General features: G+C 47.5%; 1 protein-coding gene across 1 annotated transcript in view; it reads left to right on the top strand.

The window, feature by feature from the left end:
* The window catches only part of RCSD1 (RCSD domain containing 1), a 34,898-nt gene extending 16,436 nt beyond the window's left edge, over positions 1-18,462 (top strand). Inside the window, exons 2-7 of the mRNA XM_086630497.1 lie at positions 9,348-9,455; positions 11,911-12,000; positions 14,087-14,158; positions 15,465-15,668; positions 16,534-17,179; positions 18,264-18,462. Coding sequence (XP_086486623.1) covers positions 9,348-9,455; positions 11,911-12,000; positions 14,087-14,158; positions 15,465-15,668; positions 16,534-17,166 — 1,107 coding nt within the window. The 3' untranslated portion in view covers positions 17,167-17,179; positions 18,264-18,462. The remainder of the gene's footprint in view (positions 1-9,347; positions 9,456-11,910; positions 12,001-14,086; positions 14,159-15,464; positions 15,669-16,533; positions 17,180-18,263) is intronic.
* The last annotated feature ends 1,010 nt before the right edge of the window (positions 18,463-19,472 follow it).

Here is a 19,472-nt window from a genome sequence, read left to right as displayed (position 1 = left end):
AAGAAGCTTGCTCTCCACTGACAATGTTACAAAGTACAGAGTTTTAAGAGGAGACCTGACATCTGCGTTCCTGTGACATGCATTTCAGTCGTTCTAGTCAAATTTTTGTTAAGGCTGCTGTGAGAGCTCTTGTTTTCATCAAGACTAGAACTGAAGAAAGCTGCTGGAAATCACTGGGCTCTAACAACACTGACTGCCTCGAAGGTAGCATGTGTATCAGGAGTCCTTACCTCCTCCTGCCTGTCCTCAAAACTTCCATGTCTAGTATTTTTCAATCTTTTTTGACATTTCTCAATTAGCGAGCCCTTTTTTTTGTCTGAAGGAAAACAGAATCTACAGCTACATAGAGATAATGTGCAGATGAGATGTGTGCCTGAGTCTGAGGAGTCTTAAGCCTGTCTTTGGGGCTCAGGAGCTCAGACTGCTCCCAAACCTAATCTGAGGTCCCGTTGTGTTCACCAGCTGTTCAGAAATCTGGAGCCCAAACTCCAGCATTCACAATATATTCCCACAGGCTGCAGATTCCTTACCCTGGAGCTGCAAGACTGAAGATTGAATCTCTTGCATGTGACATCAACCAGACGTGGAGGCCACTCTGCACTGGCTGAGACTTGACAATGTAGGAAAATCTTTATCTTGGAAGTGCAATGGTTCTGCACAGTTGTGCATGCTCTCATGTGGGACAGACAGAGGCTTACCACTAATTCCTTTTGTTGCAAGTCAAACTAGAAACTTGTTTGCATGACCTTTAAAATGCCAGTCCCCGCCAGCAACAGCCAAGGATTTTGCAGAGCGTGCTGGGATCGTTATTATACACCTCAACATACCCTTATACGCTTTCACAGTGGATTGTATGTGCTGATATCAGCCTCGGAATTGTCTTTGAATCTTTCCAATGGAAATCTTACTTTCTTTGCTCAGCTTTCTGTTGTGTTTCACTCCTGAATCCTGGCAGTGGGGGACCCATGGCAATTTGAGGCCAGTTATTCCTCTTTGCCCAGCCATCTGATGGCAGCTTGGAGGAAAAGGATGAGGACTCTGTGCACGCTGCCATTCTTAAAGCTCCCAAAATTCTCATCTGGGATGTGAAATGGAGGTGTTTAGTTTCTGGTAAAGGTTGATCAAAGAAAACAACAGACAGAAGTAGAAAAACATTATTTTTTTTCCAGCATTTAGTATACACCTGAAATATCCGCAAGGCATTATGGTCTTGTCCTCTCCTAGAAAGTAACTATGACAAAGCTTTCATATGCAAAGTTCACAGAGCTAGCCTAGCCCCACCAGAGGTAGGTGCAGAAGTGGCTCCTAAGGTAGCTTTTGCTCTGGTGGAGCACAGCACAGTAATTATCACTCCTGTTCTATAACAAATAGTAGGAAATGCAGGTAGGAGCCTTGGCCCTGAATCCCAGGTGCTCTGGGCTGTGCTGACACCATGATGGACCGGACTGGCTATAAGGTATCGCAGAGCCACAGCTGCAGCCACTTCTAGCTGGGGCTCCTGCCGATAATTAAAATTTACCACAACTAGACAGGGAGCAGCTTCATTGCCAGATAAGAGGCCAAGTGAATAATTAGACCACATAGACCCCTCCTGAAACAGAGAGCTGGAAGGTCTCCAGTGAGAATGATTTGTGAAGAAGGGTAAAGAGAGAGATGGGAAGAAAGATGCTTCACTGGAATGGAGAAGGGTCAGTGTAGCAAGAAGAGGTTTGTTTATTCAGGGCTTACATCTCTGGATGTGTTGCTTCTTAAGCCAGGGGCCCAGCGTGCTGCTGAGCTCCAGTCGGAACAAGCATCATGAGATTTCCTTCTAGGGATGTAAAGCATGGGCCAAGGCAAGTGCGAGCCCACCCACTTCCTGGGCAAGCTGTGCTCAGCCTGCCTTGGTCCTTTTGTGGATCATGAGGAGAATGAGCAGGCTCAGATTGTGGGTAGCAGCCTCTCCTCATTTTTGCTGCCCAGTTCCTCACACTGTGATTCAGTTATTTTCCCACCCTCTTGCCTTTCAGTTTTGTCCTTTGGGGGAGCTTGTGTTTTAAACCTGCCCTGCTAACTCATCTCTCCTTTCCCAGTTCGAACAATGTTCCCCTTTCAATATGATTCTGATGTTACTGATGTACTCAAATGGACCCAGATAAACAAATCAGTTCAGGTTATGTTGGCAGGAGGGTACAAACCAGAATTGATCTAAATGGGAGACGCAGAGAGATGGCTTTGAATGAAACTACAAACTACATATTAGAGAGATTTTTCCATCGGTAACTTGGGTCCAATCCTAATTAAAAACTATTCTTGAGCTTTTTTTCGTTCATTTAAAGAGGAGCTCCTTATGATCTGCCCATCTAATCTTATCTGCACTTACAAAATGTGAGAGCCAAAATAACTGGTGCCTGTAAGAGGAGGTTGAAAATGAAAATTCAGTTACCTATTTCCTGCCATTAAACAAGACAAAAAGAGTGGCAGATTTGCCCAGGTGAACATAAACTTGTCTATTCTGCAATATTCTCTACTTTAAGGCTAAGACTCACACCCAGGGGACCCATTCCAGGTTTCTTTAGATTATCTTCCTTGAATAATAAATGAACCTAGGGCTTGAAAAGGATAATGTCCTCTCAGGACACTTACCTTTAGAACAGGTAATCCATGGATACTCCTAAATGAAGGAAAGATTTTACCACTTCACTTCATGCAAACACATTACTATTATGTTTTGCATCGTTATTGAATGTAAAGGTAGGCCTGGTCTGACACACAGGTGTGTTTGGCTGCCAATGAAATGCATTCCTGATGCGTTCTTCAGAGTGTAAGTTCGTGTCCTCTCCAGATAGCCAGGAACTGTTCTTTAGATCATGTACAGTGTGAATATTCAGGGGCCTTTTGCCTCCAGCTGGCCTCAGCAGTCAACTAAAAGATGAGGCAGGGAGAAGGGATTAGCTCTTGCCTTTGGAAATAGTCACCCCAAATCGGTGGGGCACTATGAGAGGAGCTAGTACTGTCATCACTTCTCCCTTGCTTGGTCTGCAACTGAGCAGGACATCTCCAGTTCATCAAACCCCATCTTTCCAGGGGAGTCTTTTCAGGAGAGAGACTGCAGCACCTCATAGCGAGGGTAGGAGATGTTCATCCCCCTCCCGCCCCAGGGAGCCCTGAAATGAGGCACGTTCCCTGCTACAGCTTAACGCGTCATTCCCAAATTGCTGCTTTCTGCATCAGAAACAGGTACTTGAGAAGTTTGAGAACCGCTCTTTCCGGCCAAGCTGATTGAAAATGAGTTCAGCTACACTGAGAAACAGGCACCTCTATCAGATGAAGGCTGTACTGCTCCCTGTTCAAGCTGAGAGAGTTACCCCAGTCCATGTGGTATAAGCTTTCCCATGCAGACAAGCCCTGTGACCGGCTGGCTCCTCAAATCCTGCAGCTACCTGACTGAGAAACAAGCAGGGTAGGTGTCATGTCTGGGAAGGCTTTGTGCAGAAAGCACGTCCTTTGCCTTCAGAGGGCTGAGGCAGGCAGGCAAGAAGGGGTCTGCAAGAGGCTCCATTCCCTCCTGAAATCCAGTGCCTCAGTGAAGGCCGACACTTTAATTTCAAAGGAAACCACAGCACTGCTTCCCAGGGTTTCTTGCTGGCCTCCAGACAGAGTGTGATGATGTTTTATTTTGACTTAAGCAGCTTCCTCCCTACAGATGTGTCCCCCATCTCTTCCTTAGCTGAGCAGGTCCTACAGGTGTAGAGCTTTGCCTCTGACATGTAGCGAGGAAAACCCGCTCCCCAGCCACATGTGCGGCTGCTGCTGCTTGAAGTGGAGCTTCTGGAGACCTCTGACACAGTATTTGTGTGGCTTTTGTGGATGCTTAACTGAAACTTGTTCCGAGTCACTCAGCTGCCGGTAACGTGCTCCCTGTGATGGCTCGCAGGCATGCCCGGGGTTCACAGCCTGCACTCCTCTGTGTCTCAGGCTGGAGGCAACAGATGGCAGGGTGAAACGTCGGCGCCACAGACCACAACAGTCTTTACCACCAGACGTGCAAAAATAAGATTTTTTTGTCTTATCAGCCCTCTGAACAGAAGAACACGTAAGGACGCAATTTCCTCAGGCTCTGGCCAGATCAGTCTAAGGGAAGTCCTCACCCCTGCGCTGCAGTCTGTTCCTGCCACCCCTCCATCCCTTCCTGCTATGGCAGTGCAAGTGCTTGTCAGCCAGGGCTGTGAACTCAATTGCTGAAATGATCTGGGTTAAAAATAACCTTGTAAAGAGTTAAGGGAAGTATTTTTAGCCCAGATCATTTCAGTGATCCAGTTTACAGCACATCCCCACAAACTCACACTGGTGCAAGGGAGGGGGGAAGGGAGAAAGGAAAGGTCAAGGGAGAATGAGGAGTTGGAAATATAAGCTGTCTCTGCCAAAACCAGGACGTTATGAAACTGCACCCCGAAAGCACTGACCCTCTCTTGTTTTCATCTAACATACTGACAGCTGCCTTCCCGTGGCTCAGTGTTGAGAGCTGGGTGCTGAGGATCGCTGTTTCTGGATCTGGTGTCTGTGAACGAGACACTATCCCTGAGCCTCGGATGCCTTATTGTGTCTGCCTCTGACACACTATATTTGTCGTTATTTTTGCCATATTTGCTTTTGCTGAGATACATTGTATGTGCAGCAATGAAAAACCCCATGAGAGTCACGGGGGAGCTTTGCAGAGCCTGTGCAAGTGCAGGTTATGGGAAGGCAGCCGGCACGATGGACTGGTGTGAGAACTGGCAGCAGGGAAGCGTTCCTGCGAAGCTCTTTAGAAGCAAGGGAGGGATGTGGAGGCCATGGTCTGGCCTCAAAATCACATCTAGATGCAGCTGCATGAGAATAGAGGTGGAAAGTGCACAGGACCAGTACCAACAGTCACGTAACAGTCACTGATTTCATAGCCACTGAACACCCCAGCTTTGCAAGGCGCTGTGAAGAGTTTTCATCTCTGATAAAAGGTGTTCTGTCTGGCCCAAGTATGCTAACTGCAAAAGCAGACAAGTGAGGGGATTCACTGGGGAGGGAAGGAGAGTAGGGCAGTACATATCTCTGCTGTTATTCAGATGGTATTTAAGAGCTGCTTAAGCCAAAACACTCCGCAGTATGGCAGCTAATAGACCTTTGCTCTTTTCATCAGCCAAATCAGGCACACAAATCCAAACCTGAGCTTCTCCTTCACTATCTGCTTCTGACCCCACTGGTACCCTTTCAGACTACCATTTCCAGTAGTGTATTATGGACAGTGACAAAACTGGGGGGATACCAATCCCGTGAGATGGAGCCGTGATAGCTTTCAATTGCAAGGGGGTGGGTCATGACTAAAAATGCTAGCTGAGCGCTGTTGGACATGGTTTTGCACCAGTCCCAGCAGGACATTCAAATTCATCCCCAAAGCCACCTCTGGCTTTCCAGTTTTTCTCAGGAGTCTTTGCAATTTTAATTTCATTAGAAACTCATTGTCTGCAGTGACACTCCCCACCTGAGAGAAACTCTTCCGTCTCTTGACCTCTTTTCTGTGGGCCTCTAACATGCACATTCTTTCACCTGGTCCCCATGGTGGGTCCACGGGCTCTAGCAAGAGAATTGGCAAGTGTCACTGAGCAAGGTGATGACATTACTGTCCTGAGGGGTCCAGTCTGTGAGAGGTTATTACTTCTATATCAGGCAGCCTTACCAGCCCGAGCATCTTGTAGCACAATAGGTCACCAGAGAAGTTGGGACTGTGCTAGCCAGAGCTGATTGTCACAGCATCCAGGCATCTGAGGTCAGAGAGCTTCCCAGGTGCCTTGAAAAGATACAGCAGGGACAGTGTGGGACACTTCTGTGGGGACTTAGTGGTGTTTCCGCCAGGCAGCCTGTAAAAGAAGCAGGGATCTCTGCTAAGAACAGTAGCCCCCCTTCAGGCAATCTACAGAATCGGGTATCAGTGAGCAGTTTTGCTGTCACAACAGAGGCAAGGACTCTGAACCCAAAGGAAGGAGAGACTTTGGTGAGAAGCTTGAATTGCCGTGATTGTACCTATCTATCTCACAAATAAAGGCAGAACTTTCTTCTCCAGTGCTGTCAAAAGGACCAGGTTCAGTTTTAAAAGCAGATGAAGAAACATGGAGGTAAAAAACATTTTCAGATCTGCTTGATTTTATAAACTTACTTGGAAGAGGACAGTGAAGCCCCTTACAGAGAACTTGCTAGTTGCACTTCCTCTTTCGCAGACAGTGCCATACTTACACTGATGGTGTAATTCAATTCCTATTTTGCTGCTCTGTCTGACATTTTTCATAACACGCAATGCTTAGACACTTATTTTTATGGAACGGTAACAGACCTCAGAGTAGCAGTCACCAAACTGCTGATGGAGTAAGTCTTTTACCTTAGCTCGCTGGCTTTAGCCCATGCAGGCTGACCACGCTTCTGAAAAGGAAAATAATCAGCAGTTGGCTGCAAAGAGCGCAAAATTCACGTCTGAGTAATTTCACCTTTTTTGCCAAAACAAAAAGAGCAGAGCTGCTCCTCCTTTTAATTCAGAAAAGTGGTGGGCTATGTCACCAAGATGGAGAAAAGGACCAGGAATGGGACAGGTTGCATTAATATTGTGGAGCAGGAGAGAGCTAGCACTGAGCTCTGGGGTGAGAGGAGCAGATATGTGTCTTAATGGTGGAAGAGGCTGAGGGCTGGTACATGCTCTGGGTGAGAGTGAGAAGGTGAGGCTTCCCACCTTCCTCCCAGTAGGAGGGAGACTGACAGTCCAGCCCCTGGAAGTCAGGGAGATGGTGTTCTCCTTGCAGTACAAGGAAGAGGACTTTTTGCACTCAAGTGCCCTGGTACAGCACACTCTCTTGAGTAGAAGACAGAGAGCCTGGTACACCAGCTGGAAAAAAAGAAAAAAGCGGTAGAAAAAGCTGGACACAGGACAGCAGTGTAATTGCCAGAAAGGATCTGAGAAACAACTTTTCCTGTTGCAAAATGCATAGCGTAATCGGAGAGTCTGCAGCTGGCCGTTTCGGGAGGACACAGCCCGTGGGCTACTTGTGCTAATCTTAGAATGGCATGTTCACTGCTTCCTGCACCCGGCCGGCGAGCTTCGTGCTGGCGAGAGCCGCCTTGCAATCAATGCCTGCGACCAGCGAAACAAGAAACGCATGGAGTCTTTCCAGCCTCACAGCTTTCATCAGATCCAGAGAAAGGGAGCTGTGTTTTCAGACTGTAACTCACAAAAAAAAAAAAAAAAAAAAAGAAAGAAAGAAAAACACAACAACCTCAAAACAAGAGGTCAAAGAGGCCAAGAGGAAGTGCAGTGTCTTTTCTGGGTAAAGGCAAAGGGCTGTGAAAGAAGCTCTTGGAGAAAAAGAGACTATGAGGGAGGCAGCCCTTCCACCATAGACACTGAGCACCTGCAGCTCCTCAGCCTCGAGTCCCAGTCCAGGTGTCTATTCGGCCATGTCCAGTTATCCTGGGAGCTGGTATGCTGAGCGAAGCCTCCCAGTCCATCCTGCCTTCCCCAGGTTCCTTCTTTGCTCCCTCCTCTTTCCAGCCTGCCCTCCCTTAACAGCAGGGAGCCAGTCTGGAGCTGGGAACCGCTCCCCTTCCCCACTTAGCCCAGCCATCATTTTTCGTGTGCAGCAAGTTGCTCTGCTAATCTGCTTACCTCACTATTTCTTCCGTTCCCCTTATCTGCCACTTCCCCTGCCTGTAATTACTCTAACGAAGGCTGAAAAGGTGAAGGGAAGGTGCTAGAAGTTCACTGAGAGGAGTCAGCTTGATATAGCTTTTGTGGCTGGATGCAGTAAAGCTGCTCCAAAGTGTATGGAAAGTTTAACAGGGGAGATGCAGTCAGGATTCTGGAAATAGGGAATGACAGACATCTGCTGGGGCTTGTGGGCTTGGGAGAAAGACAATAACATTTATTGGGAGCGTTTATTTACAGCTGTCTGAGAAGGGAAAGGCCCTTTTACACAACGCAAACAGGCTTTAGCCATGCTGCTCTCTGCTAGGTATTTCGGACTAGAGAGTGCTCCAAGCTGCAGATGATGAGATGATCCTTAATGTAACCTCCTTGGTTTACTTTTAGTCTAGAAACTAGGACTCTAAAGAAATTCCTTCCTTAATACAATTTCAAGTTTCCACAGCTATTTCTCCAGCCTCTGTAGCTTGGTGACCCAAAGGAAACAGCACATACGTGGGCCAGGTTGGTGTTTCAAGGGCCTTTCACCTCCAGCAATGCTGAAGAAGTGGTTGTGTTAATGAGACAGCAGGTCCCTCCCAGGCAGAGCGGCGTAAAGGGAGAAGGAAGGGCTCTGCTGGAGTCTTTGGAGAAGCGAAAATGTATTCCTCTAGCCTTTGGGGAAACTTTCTGACTGAGAAACAGAAGAGTATTGATGCAGAGGGGTGAGAAGTGTGGTGCTGGTCATGCGTTCATGGTGGTGGTACAGGGAGCGGAGGTATGAGGTTCCTTGCTGATGGTTCATAGCCTGGTTTGTTGTTTTGAGGTCTCCACCTCCAACAAAACAAGGATTGTTGGTTAGTTGTTCTCAGTTCCTCTGGTTCGGTTTTCGCTGGCATCAGATACTAGAGATGAAGAACAAAGGTTTCCTTTTATCAACTTTGATTTTGAGCCTTTCTACTCATATTGCTTGATACACAGCAAAAAAAAAATGAAGGTAAATGTGGGAGGACAACCAGGGCTGTGTGCTGTGGGAAGAGCCGCACCATCCAATCTCCAACAAGCCTCCTGCTTCTCAGCCTGTTGTCAACCCAGGGGAGGGGAAGCTTCTCTCAGCTCTCGTGTTTCCTCCATCCCCGCCACCCGCCTGAGTATTTCACTGCCAAAAAAGCAGAACAGCACAGGGACATCCCCAAGCAGATGCTGGCTTGCTGTGAGGGCGGGGAATGGCTTCTCACAGCAGAGCTACTGGAAAAGGAAGGGCGCTGGTGATGGGGGCAGTAAAAAGGGGATTGGGAGGGCTGAGAAGGTGTACGGGAACATCCTTTATTGCCCCGCTCCATCTGCACTGCAAGGAAAAGACAGGGAACAGACATTTGGCTTGAAATACTTAGTTTGCTTCCAGTGAAAAACACTGAGTGTAGGCTCTTTAGCTCTTTAGACCTGAAAGGCTCTGCGTGAATTACTGGTTTTCTGAGATATTTGAAAATGTTGCTAGGTCCTGTCTTCTCAAACCTCTTCCTCTCAGACTGGATGATTGATACCAGATGTGAGAAACTGCTTTGAGTCCCTGCCTACTCTTGAACTTTATAACACATATGCAGGCTTCTCTCTAGCCTGCTTGCTTTTCCCAGCCTTTGCTCATAACTTGTTGTTATCGATTTGTCAGAACAGGCCAGCAGAGACCAACTCAGAGGTGGACAAGTCGGCATCACCTTCAGTGGCTCAGCTAGCAGGAAAATTCAAAGAGCAAGCAGCCAATAATACTGGAAAAGAGGTAAGGAGCTCTGCAGCCACCAGAAGGTAATCGAGTGGGAAGCAAAGCACAGACTTCTGTCTATAGAAGTTAGAGCATCAGTGATCTGAGCATGAATCCACATTGATTTGGAATCTTCGCAAAGGATTTGTCTCCTAGTGCAATGCAAGCTATGGCAGTATCTCCCATGCATTGCCAACTTGGGGATGAGTATTTTGGTAGAGCCACACCTCAGGACAACTAGACACTGTAACTGAGACACTGTAAAGCTTGGTAGGGTACACATATGTACCCGACAGTAGCTGACAGCAACGCATGTACTGTCTGGGCTGGCTTTTGTGGGCGGAGGGCAACAATGAATAATGAAATAGCTAATATTGAGCCACGGAAAATGAAAGCAAACAACAAATTATGCAGTGTAGAAGCCAGTGGCAGGTCACCAGCACCTTGTTCACAAAAGGAGAAGGTTTCTGTACAGGTCTCAGAAAGCAAGGTGTCTCTTTACTTGCCCTTGTTGCCTCTTCCTAATGACATTTCAGACTCTGTACCTATCTCTGTCATGCTGAAACTTTATTTTATTGAAAGCCCACTATGCCAAGCATTGCCTTACAAGCTGTCTTTCACCAGGTAAGCAAATCACTAGAATACCTCTCTTAGGAAGAAAGGAAAGTCAGAGCGTTTATGGATGGCGGTTGACATTTTAGGAGAGACCCCTGTATCATTATGCAGGGGGCTCTATCATTAGAAGCATAATCGTTTACTGGTGGCCCTCTTCAGTCAGAGGGTGCCCCTTTAAAACTGAACTGCTTTCTTCTGCTGTTCAGCTGATTTCGGCATGTCCCAGACTGGGCCTAAGGGGATCCTCCCTGTCACCCCTCTTGTCTTTGGCTAGATGCAATGGTGACCTCTGTCCTGCACGGCTGGCATGCCACCATCTATCAGTGGTTAGCACTCTCATAGCCAGGCCCCAGGATGGGAATAGCCAATCTCTTCCCAAATGTTTTTTTTTCCCCTGTATTCACCAGCACACCATTCCATCTGTCCCATTACAGTAATTTCCTCTTTTTAAGGTATGGGATTTCATTGCACTAAGTCCCTCACCCTTCAGAAGGCAGCAAGTTCCCAGACCTCTCTTGTGTTATCTGCAGACCTCTCCTGCTTCCAAGCCAAGGCAGTGTTGACGGGCCTCACAGTAGGGGGAAACTAATTTTCTCCAGAGACAGAGGACAAAGTTTCCTGTCTTTTCTCTCCAAGCCATCTGTCACTTCCCAATCGGCTTTCTCAAGCTGGTTTCAGATTAATGGCTGAGTGGATGGTCTTTAACCCTTGCTCGACCCATGCCAGCAACAGGAACCTATCAACCAAGGAATCTCTGATACATTCACTATGGCACAGTGCAGCATTTCATTGTTGCAAAATAAGACATGATATTATTGCTTCCTAGTGTGACAAAAGGATAAGGACAGGGCTGCCCTTGGCTGCTCAGAGATGCAGCATTGCCATGCCTGGGTGTAGCTCCACCAGAATTTAAGTGACATCAAGTCTACAAATCTTCCAAGACAGCCAACTCTACAGAGGGCAAAGATGTCATAATCCAACTTTCCACATGCTTGTCTGTTGGAAAGTAACAAAATTATCCAAATATTATATTGTGGATATTATCCAAGATCCACAATAGTATCTGAGTTAATGGCTTGGCCAGAGACTACAAACCTGGCATAAAAATTGAGAGAGCTTGGCTTCAAGACCTGAGCAATAGTTATGAAGGAGCAACTCCATAGGTGCTGTGCTATCTGTCTCTTCCTTCCTAGTGAGCACTCTCATGCTTCTGAGAGCCTAAGGACATTCAGAAGGAACCAGTGTCCCTGCCGTTAGGTTGCCTTGTTCCTTCTCTCCTGAAGAATCCATTTCTTAGTCAAATTAAAGGTTACAGCTGAGGACTTGTCTCTGCTAGCTGCTCTTCTTCATTAGAGAGAAACAAATGGGGCTGTAGGGCATATCAAAAAAGTCAGAATTCCCCTTTTTGCCCCTAAAATATATGAGAAGCAAAACAGGAAAATCACAAACCAGGTAGGCAGCTGAGATTCATTAAAAGGAAGTCCTGCTAATAAGACAAGAAAGAGAACAATAACAAGCTATTCCAGTATGAGGGAGTTTCCAGCAGGATACTTTGAAGATGAAGCTTCTGGGAAGGCTTCTCCAACCTCCACAGCTTAGAAAAACATCCTTTGCACAAAGCTGGAAGTGTCGTAGTTCATGCTGTGGAAAGAGATGTAGACTACTTTTTTGGCACCAGCCTACCCACATGCCCATACGCTGATATCTTGTGCTGCCTCTGGATGACTCCTTTAGGCAAGCTGAGCCCTACCATTGAAGCAGGTCACTTACAGAGCATGTCCTTTGGTGCTTGCATTTCACTTCGTTTTTTAAAAAAACTGATTGCCCTGCTGCTGAGTCAGTTGTTTTCTTCTCTTAGGTACCACCACATAAGCCAACTCGGAGGAAACCACCATGCTCCCTTCCATTGTATTCCCACAAAACTGAGACAAGTGACAATGATGAGCAAGTGAGTATGAATTTAATAGGGGAATAAGGTCTCTCCTCTTTGCAACCTGTTCTCTCCTGAGACACGAGCTTGGAGATAGAAGAGAGTTCAGTCTGTGCAGCAAAAGACAACAATGTTTGCCAACCTAAATGATTCTATGATTCTTCGATTCTAGTCAGGCAGCATCAAACCTTCCCCTGCTCACACCCATGTACTGACTCAGAGTCAGCTCCACGCTGTCTCCCACTCCTGTAGCATGGATACACATCCCATTTCTACTGCTTATTTTTTTACCCTTAGAGCACTAAGGGATCCACTCAGTTACCACCTTTCAAGCATTTTAAAGCAGGAACTGCTGGCATTTATTAGATTTGAATGGCGCTTAGCACAGGGAGCATCCATGCTGTTCGTTGCCTTCAAATCAACTCTAGAGGTTTCAGTATAATGGCGTAATAGTTCCACTCTTGAGATGTTTCCTTCTTCAGAAAAAGGGAATAATTAATCCAGAGTGAAGAAGGGTTTTGTCAGCAATACCCATAGAATATTGTCTTGAGGTGTTGTCTGTACAGCAGCTTTGAATGAGCAGGTACCAGTAAGCTGTCTGCTACTCCCTAAAGCTTATGGTCAGGCCCTTTCCAGTCAATTCTGTCCTTCTGTATTTCAGGGTATGAGGTCTACCCACCAAATTTCATATTGTCACCTGCCCTTAACAAGGAGGTGATTCTTTTTCCGCCTTTTCTGACTACAGGCTCTTGCTGCCTCCATGCTAAAGGAGCACAAGCTTTAAAATCTTAGATTTCTTCCTTCTGCTTTGGGCCTGAAAAAAGCAATATGCCCCTTCTCAAAGCAACGCTCTCCCTTTCTCAAACTGGGCACAGAGTGGGTTGAGAGTAGCCCCGAAGAGAAGGATTTGGGGGTGTTTATAGATGAGAAGCTCAACATGAGCCGGCAGTGCGCTCATGCGGCCCAGAAGGCCAACCGCATCCTGGGATGTATCAAGAGAAGCGTGGTCAGCAGGTCAAGAGAGGTGATTCTTCCCCTTTACTCTGCTCTTGTGAGACTCCACCTCAAATACTGCGTCCAGTTCTGGTGTCCCCACCATAAGAGAGACACAGATTTGTTGGAGCGTGTTCAGAGGAAGGCCACAAAGATGATCCAGGGGCTGGAGCACCTCTGCTACGAGGACACGTTGCGGGAGCTGGGATTGTTCAGCCTTGAAAAGAGAAGACTTTGGGGGGACCTAATAGCTGCCTTCCAATACCTGAAGGGAACCTACAGGAAGGCTGGGGAGGGACTTTTTACAAGAGTGTCCACTGATAGGACAAGGGGAAATGGGTTTAAGTTGAAGGAGAACAGATTTAGATTAGATCTTAGGAAGAAATTCTTCAGTACGAGGGTGGCAAGACTTTGGAATAGGTTGCCCAAGGATGTTGTGGATGCCCCCTCCCTGGAGGTGTTCAAGGCCAGGTTGGAAGGAGCCTTGAGTAGCCTGATCTAGTTGAGAGGCGTCCCTGCCCATGACAGGGAGGTTGGATTAAATGATCTCTAAGGTCCCTTCCAGCCTATGCCATTCTATGATTCTATGAAACTGTTTTCAACCTTTCATAGCTCTACCTTTCCAGTCACTTAGGCCTTTCCTGCCCATACTAATTGGATACCCTTTAATTCTATTAGTCAAGTGGTGGCAGAAAGTCTTTACCGTCAAAAAAGTTCACAATGTTTACCAACATTAAGGTTTGTACCCTTTAAGAGGTGGAATTTTAATCTGTCAATTTTAATCTGAACAGTTAGATACCTTAGTGAAGGCCATACAGCAGAAGAGCCATTACACATAACCTAGCTGAGATACTTCCACCAGAAAGCGGACAATCCCCTTTTCTCTCAAAGGAAGAATACATGTATGTAGAGCCCTACGATGGCTAGATAACAAAAGGGGAGCAGGGTCAGGAAAGAATAAAGAAAACTTCTGTGTGAAGACCGTAGATGAGGCTTCATTTGCTTCCCTACTAGTACTTTCTGTTTCTCTCATCCAAGTTTTCTGCCTTCATTTTATTTCCTTTTTCACCTACTTCACTGTGACTTTTTCATGTTTCATTTTGTTTTGCAGAAGCGGTCTCCAAATGCTTGCCCCATTCCCAAGGTCAAGGTGAAAAGCTCCCCTATGATTGAAAAGCTGCAGGTAGGTACTGGAAGAGCCCACACGGCTGCCCCAGCAAATTAAAATTGATTGACATTTGTCATAACTACTTTCCTTGCAGAGCAGCCACAGGGGAAAGGGATTCAGGAGCCAAGAGTGACAGGGCCTCACCAACGAGGGCCCAGACCCACAAAACACAAACAAGGAAGGCAGAGCAGGTCTGGTAATAGTAAACAGCGTCAGAAACATCCCAGCGATCCTCAGGCAGATCAGTGCCTGGGTCAGGATCATTTGGATCTGCGGGGTACCTGGCTGGGCATGGGCATGGCAGCAGCACAGCTCAGGTAGGGAGCAGGGGCAGGAGCCACAGTTTAAACGCAGCTCACGAGAGAAAGTGAGGGAAACCCTGGCTGAGGCTTCTTCCAGCTCATTCTTCACAGCAGTCTAAATCAAACTGAGTCACCTGCACCCTATCAGGGAGCTGGCCTTGAGTGCAGGCAGCTACAATCCTGGTGGTGGGGAGCGCACTCCAGGCTCTGGCATTCCCCTGCATGTGCCTGGAAGCTCAGCATTTCCCTCACCCTGATTCCCCCAGTTATGCACAAACACACCCAGTGCTTCTTGCCCTTTTTGTATCTCTCCGCAGTGCCCGATTCATGCCGCCGAGGGCAGCTCAGCACTCGATAGCCCGTAGACATAGTGCCCTGCCGCTGCCAGCTGTCTCTCCTGGCAACGTCTGACTCCAGAGCTCAATGCCTCCTGGCCACCCTGACACAACATAGACCTATTCATAGCACTGTGCCTCTTAATGCAGCTGAGGACATTTGCCTACAAGAGCGTCTTAGTGACACGCCAGCAGGGTTTTGCCACAGTTAATCACAAGCTTGCTTCTTTCCATGGTCTTCTCGCTCCTTATGACTGCGCAGATAATTCAGAAGACCTGCAGACCAGGCTTGAAATTGCGAGATCTGCTTGGGCACACACAGGGATGGTTTAAATCTCGAAGCGGGGGCTGGCTGTTTGTTCAGACTTTCTCCTGGCTCAGCCATTGTAGAGTGTGCTGGCTTGGCTGGGTCACTGGAAAATCCCAAAAGGCTTCAGGATGACAAAAGGACATGTTCTGAGATCCAGCTGCTGGGGAAGGGCAAATGTCCAGTCATAACTTCTCTGCCCGGACTTGTTTGTTGACAGTGTCACCAGGAGAGAACCGTAATCAGAAGGTATGCGGGTTGTGACAGCTGAGAGATGCGGCATCTCCCGCGGCAAGAGCAAGGGTTCCTCCGTGTGGTGGCCGCATGTAGCACATGCTGGTGTCGTGCACACCCGTGACGAGGATTTCTCTTTGCAGGCCAATCTGGCTTTTGCTCCAGCTGCTCTGCTGCCGGGAGCGTCTCCCAAAAGCCCTGGTCTGAAAGCCATGGTTTCTCCATTCACCACCCCTCCCTCAACGCCCACCAGCCCGGGGATTCAGTCCCAGCCCCGTGAAGCGAATGAGACGCCGGTCAGCTTTGATCAACCCCCAGAAGGCACTCAGCTGCAATTCTATAATAAGGTAGGGTATGTGCTAGGATTTCTGCATCACAGCAAGATAAGGCTTGCTTATCACTTGGGGATGAAGAGGAGGTGGAGGCTGCAGCCCTCAGTCCTGCCACAACAGCGTGCGTTTGTAGCCAAGGGAGGGGATCTATGTGCCAGGTTCGAAACAGCCTGTCAGTGTAGCTCTGTGGAGTCTCCTCTCTGCCCGCCTGCACGTGGAGCTTCATGGTCCAGCAGCTCCAGCAGCCTTCCTGGCCAAATGGGTAAAGGGAAGGGATGAAGTGGCAGGACCCAGTCACTTCAGCTCAGCAATAACAGGGTGGCTGGTACCTGGGCAGGGTGCACTGTGAGGAGGTGGTGCCATGTGCCAGCAAATGCCAGCGGTGGCTGAGGTGCAGTTTAGGGAGCCACACAGAGCACGACAGTTTGCCAGGTGTCCCACAGAGTGCACAGCACTTAAATGGGGACTGTAACCTGCATTCACCATCATCAACTGGAGTGCAGACTTCTTCCTCAACCACCAAACTGCCAAGAGTAGAAAAGGCTGAGACATCAAAAGTCAGCAGCATCTGCATAATGAATACACTGTCCTTGGATTTAGGGTCTAACTTGGACAAGGAGCCACAGTTTAAATTGGGACAGTGATCTCCAGCATCAGCTTTTTTTTTTTTTTAATCAAGAGGCATATATTAGGTAGCTGCTTGTCCTCTAAAATAGTCTCTCAGGGGAGACCTCGTCTCCCTGCCTCTCAGTAGCATAGCAGGAAAAGTGAGGCCACCAGCATAGCAATCAAGTTGCCCATGGTTATCTTCCTCTGTTGTGCTTTCCTGCCTTGCAGTACCACTCTCTTTGCTTCAATGTCTGCTTTTCCTGCCTCCAAGGTGCGGACGCGGGGATCGATAAAGCGCAGGCCTCCCTCCAGGAAGTTCCGAAGATCTCTGTCGGAGTGTGGAGATGGGGAAGATTTAGGGGTCAACATCTCCTCTCCAGAAAATGGTGCTAAGGAAGATGGGGATGAGGTGTTTGGGCCCAAGGGCAAGACGGAGGAGGCAGAAACAGAGAACAAAGAGAAAAATAAACAGACAAGGTCTGATGAGAAGCCCCCATCAAGGAGAGGATCCAGCAGATTAGAAGATGAAGAAAAAGGGGAAAAACAGGCGGAGGAAATTACTCCTTGCAAGAGTAACGCAGGGGATTCAAAGGAGGAGGAAGCATGTCATGGTGCCCCAGGGGAGGACAACTCTCCCCAGCCTCCCTCTGGAAACAAGGAGAGGGTGTGTGAGGGTCTGCAGGGAGAAGATCAGCAAGGCAGTGCCTGTGAACAGGAAAAGAGGGACAAAGAAAAGGAAGAAGCTGAAGCTGAAGCAAAGGAGACCAGTGAGAGCACAGACGTACGGAGAACATCAGACACTGAAGAAACACCACTGGCACCTGAACCACTGCAGGACACAGTGGGCTTAGAGACTGACAGTGAGCCTTCAACATCAGCCGCACAGGACCAGGGCACAGCGTAACCGTGACACGCAGGTAAGACGGGTCAGCATGATGATGGCTCCCAAAATACCAGAGGGTTTTGCTTATTAATGAAAATAGCAACTGTGACAGAACACACCAACATTTTTGCTGCTCCCCACACCTCAAAAGCATCAAATCTCTTTGAGAGCAATTTGAAAGTTGTTACAGTAAAAAGCACTTTTCCTCAGCAGTAACCATGTCTATACTATCTCAATATGCCTCCTTACATATACCTATTTATATGTATTTGTGTGCACACGTTGTATATATACATGCATACATATATATTCTCTTTCTCTCTTCTCTAATTGTTTAGCTCGTTAGCTTTGCCAGCAGAAATAGTGTTTGCACACATATCAGTGTTACGGTCAGCTCTGGAAGCACGCAAGCACAGATCTCTGCCACTTGAAATAAAAGAGTATTTCCACTGGCTAAAGCGGCGCTTGTTCCATGTAGCTTCTTACGTATTTTCTAGCCACTGATAATGTAGCCACAGATGCCTGAGGAAATATCTCATTCCACCTCAACCACCTGTCCTCTCTTCAGATGCCTCCTTGGTTTGGCAAGGAGCAACTGAAGGAAGCAGGCTGGTGCTCAGGCTGCTCCTTGCCTTTGCCTCCTAGCATGGAAACTCCTGAAGTACCCCCAGGTCGCAGACTCTCCAGCACTGTATTTATAGAATCATAGAATGGTTTGGGTTGGAAGTAACCTTAAAGATCACTTAGTTCCAACCCCCCTGCCATATCCAGGGACACCTTCCCCTAGATCAAGTTGCTCAAAGCCTCATCCAACCTCGCCTTGAACACTTCCAGGGATGGGGCATCCACAATTTCTCTGGGCAACCTGTTCCAGTGCCTCACCACCCTCAGAGTGAAGAATTTCTTCCTTATATCTAGTCTAAATCTCCCCTTTTTCAATTTAAAGCCATTGCCCCTTGTCCTATCACTACATACCCTTGTCAGAAGTCCCTCTCCAGCTTTCCTGTAGGGCCCCTTTAAGTACTGGAAGGCTGCTAGAAGGTCTTCCTGGAGCATTATTTATTTACTTAGACCCATGATTATTTTTCATCATTTCTTTACTTTTCCCCTCTCAAAAGGACATACCCAATCAGGGCACAGGAGACTTCATATGTGATAGGAGCCATCTAACCTAATCAAGATGGAAGCTACTGGAAAACCTTCAGTGGCCGGACAGGAGCAGAATACGGATATCCCCCGAGGTCCAGACTCAATCCCAGGAGCTGAGTGGCTGCTCGCTGGCTCTCTGGTTTGCACCATCATATTTTGGGATGGTCGGAACAAGAGACTGGTTTGCAATTGCTTCGGAGTTCAAAACGGAGGTGTTGGCTGACGTTCCTCAGCAACATTCTGGGACTGAGAAATCTGATTTGTGTTCTCCACAGAACCACCACTCCTGGTCCCTGTGCTCTTCCATACTGCTCCAAAATGTCTTTTTCTTCTCCCCTGCATTGGTCTTAGATGAAGTTTATCAATTACATACATACATGTATGGTGCCTTTTTGGTAGCTTCTTTTGAAATATTTTGGGGTTTCAAATTTCAGTAAATAATGTTTTAACAGTAGGAAAAGGTATGCTTTCTCCATATATGCTGTATGGCAGACAATGTGAACCCTGAACACAGGGAAAACTCTTAGGACATTGTTCATAAAGCATAAAATCCCTTCGAAGTGGGGGTCCAGCTGGCTGATCTGTGAAACAGCCAGCTGTGGTAGGCAATTTTTCTATGTGCTTCAACTTTGGGGTGGTTTTAGTGCTGGTGGACAGTAACAAGCAACAGATTTGATGCACAGAAAAGACGAGCTGCATAGGACAACAGGGCAAATTTTCTTATCTGGCTCTGGGCTCCAGTCCAGATTTAGAAGGGCTGCCTGTCCATCAGTCTGTCTCACTTCCAGGCCCTATCTGATCTTTTTATTCTCTTTTGAAATTGTCAGTGTGTGGTCACCGAGTGCCACTCGTGGTGGAAAGCATCCTGGCTTACTGGGAACAGCTGATTGATTTTATGTAGGTCGCATAAGAGGTCTTAGATGGCTCAGCTTCCAGGTGGATGGCCTGGCTGAATATGAATTGGCGAAGGCCAGGTAGCGAGTCCCTCCTAAGTACTCAGGCATTGTACTAGATTTGCATTTACTCTTGGGGTACTAGTTAAGTCATGGGTCTAGCAGCTGCTAAGCCAAAAAAACATCACATCTGGAGAGTATTTGTTGCCCGTAAGGAATAAGTTATGCAGGGAAAGACAGAGAACAGACCCTCACCTGACCAGTTTCCTGACAGTAGTACTTGAA

Source organism: Tauraco erythrolophus, chromosome 1, assembly GCF_009769465.1.
Source record: "Tauraco erythrolophus isolate bTauEry1 chromosome 1, bTauEry1.pri, whole genome shotgun sequence".
Taxonomy (NCBI): domain Eukaryota; kingdom Metazoa; phylum Chordata; class Aves; order Musophagiformes; family Musophagidae; genus Tauraco; species Tauraco erythrolophus.
Note: the sequence above shows the minus strand (reverse complement) of the source record. Positions and strands in the feature narration are given on the sequence as shown.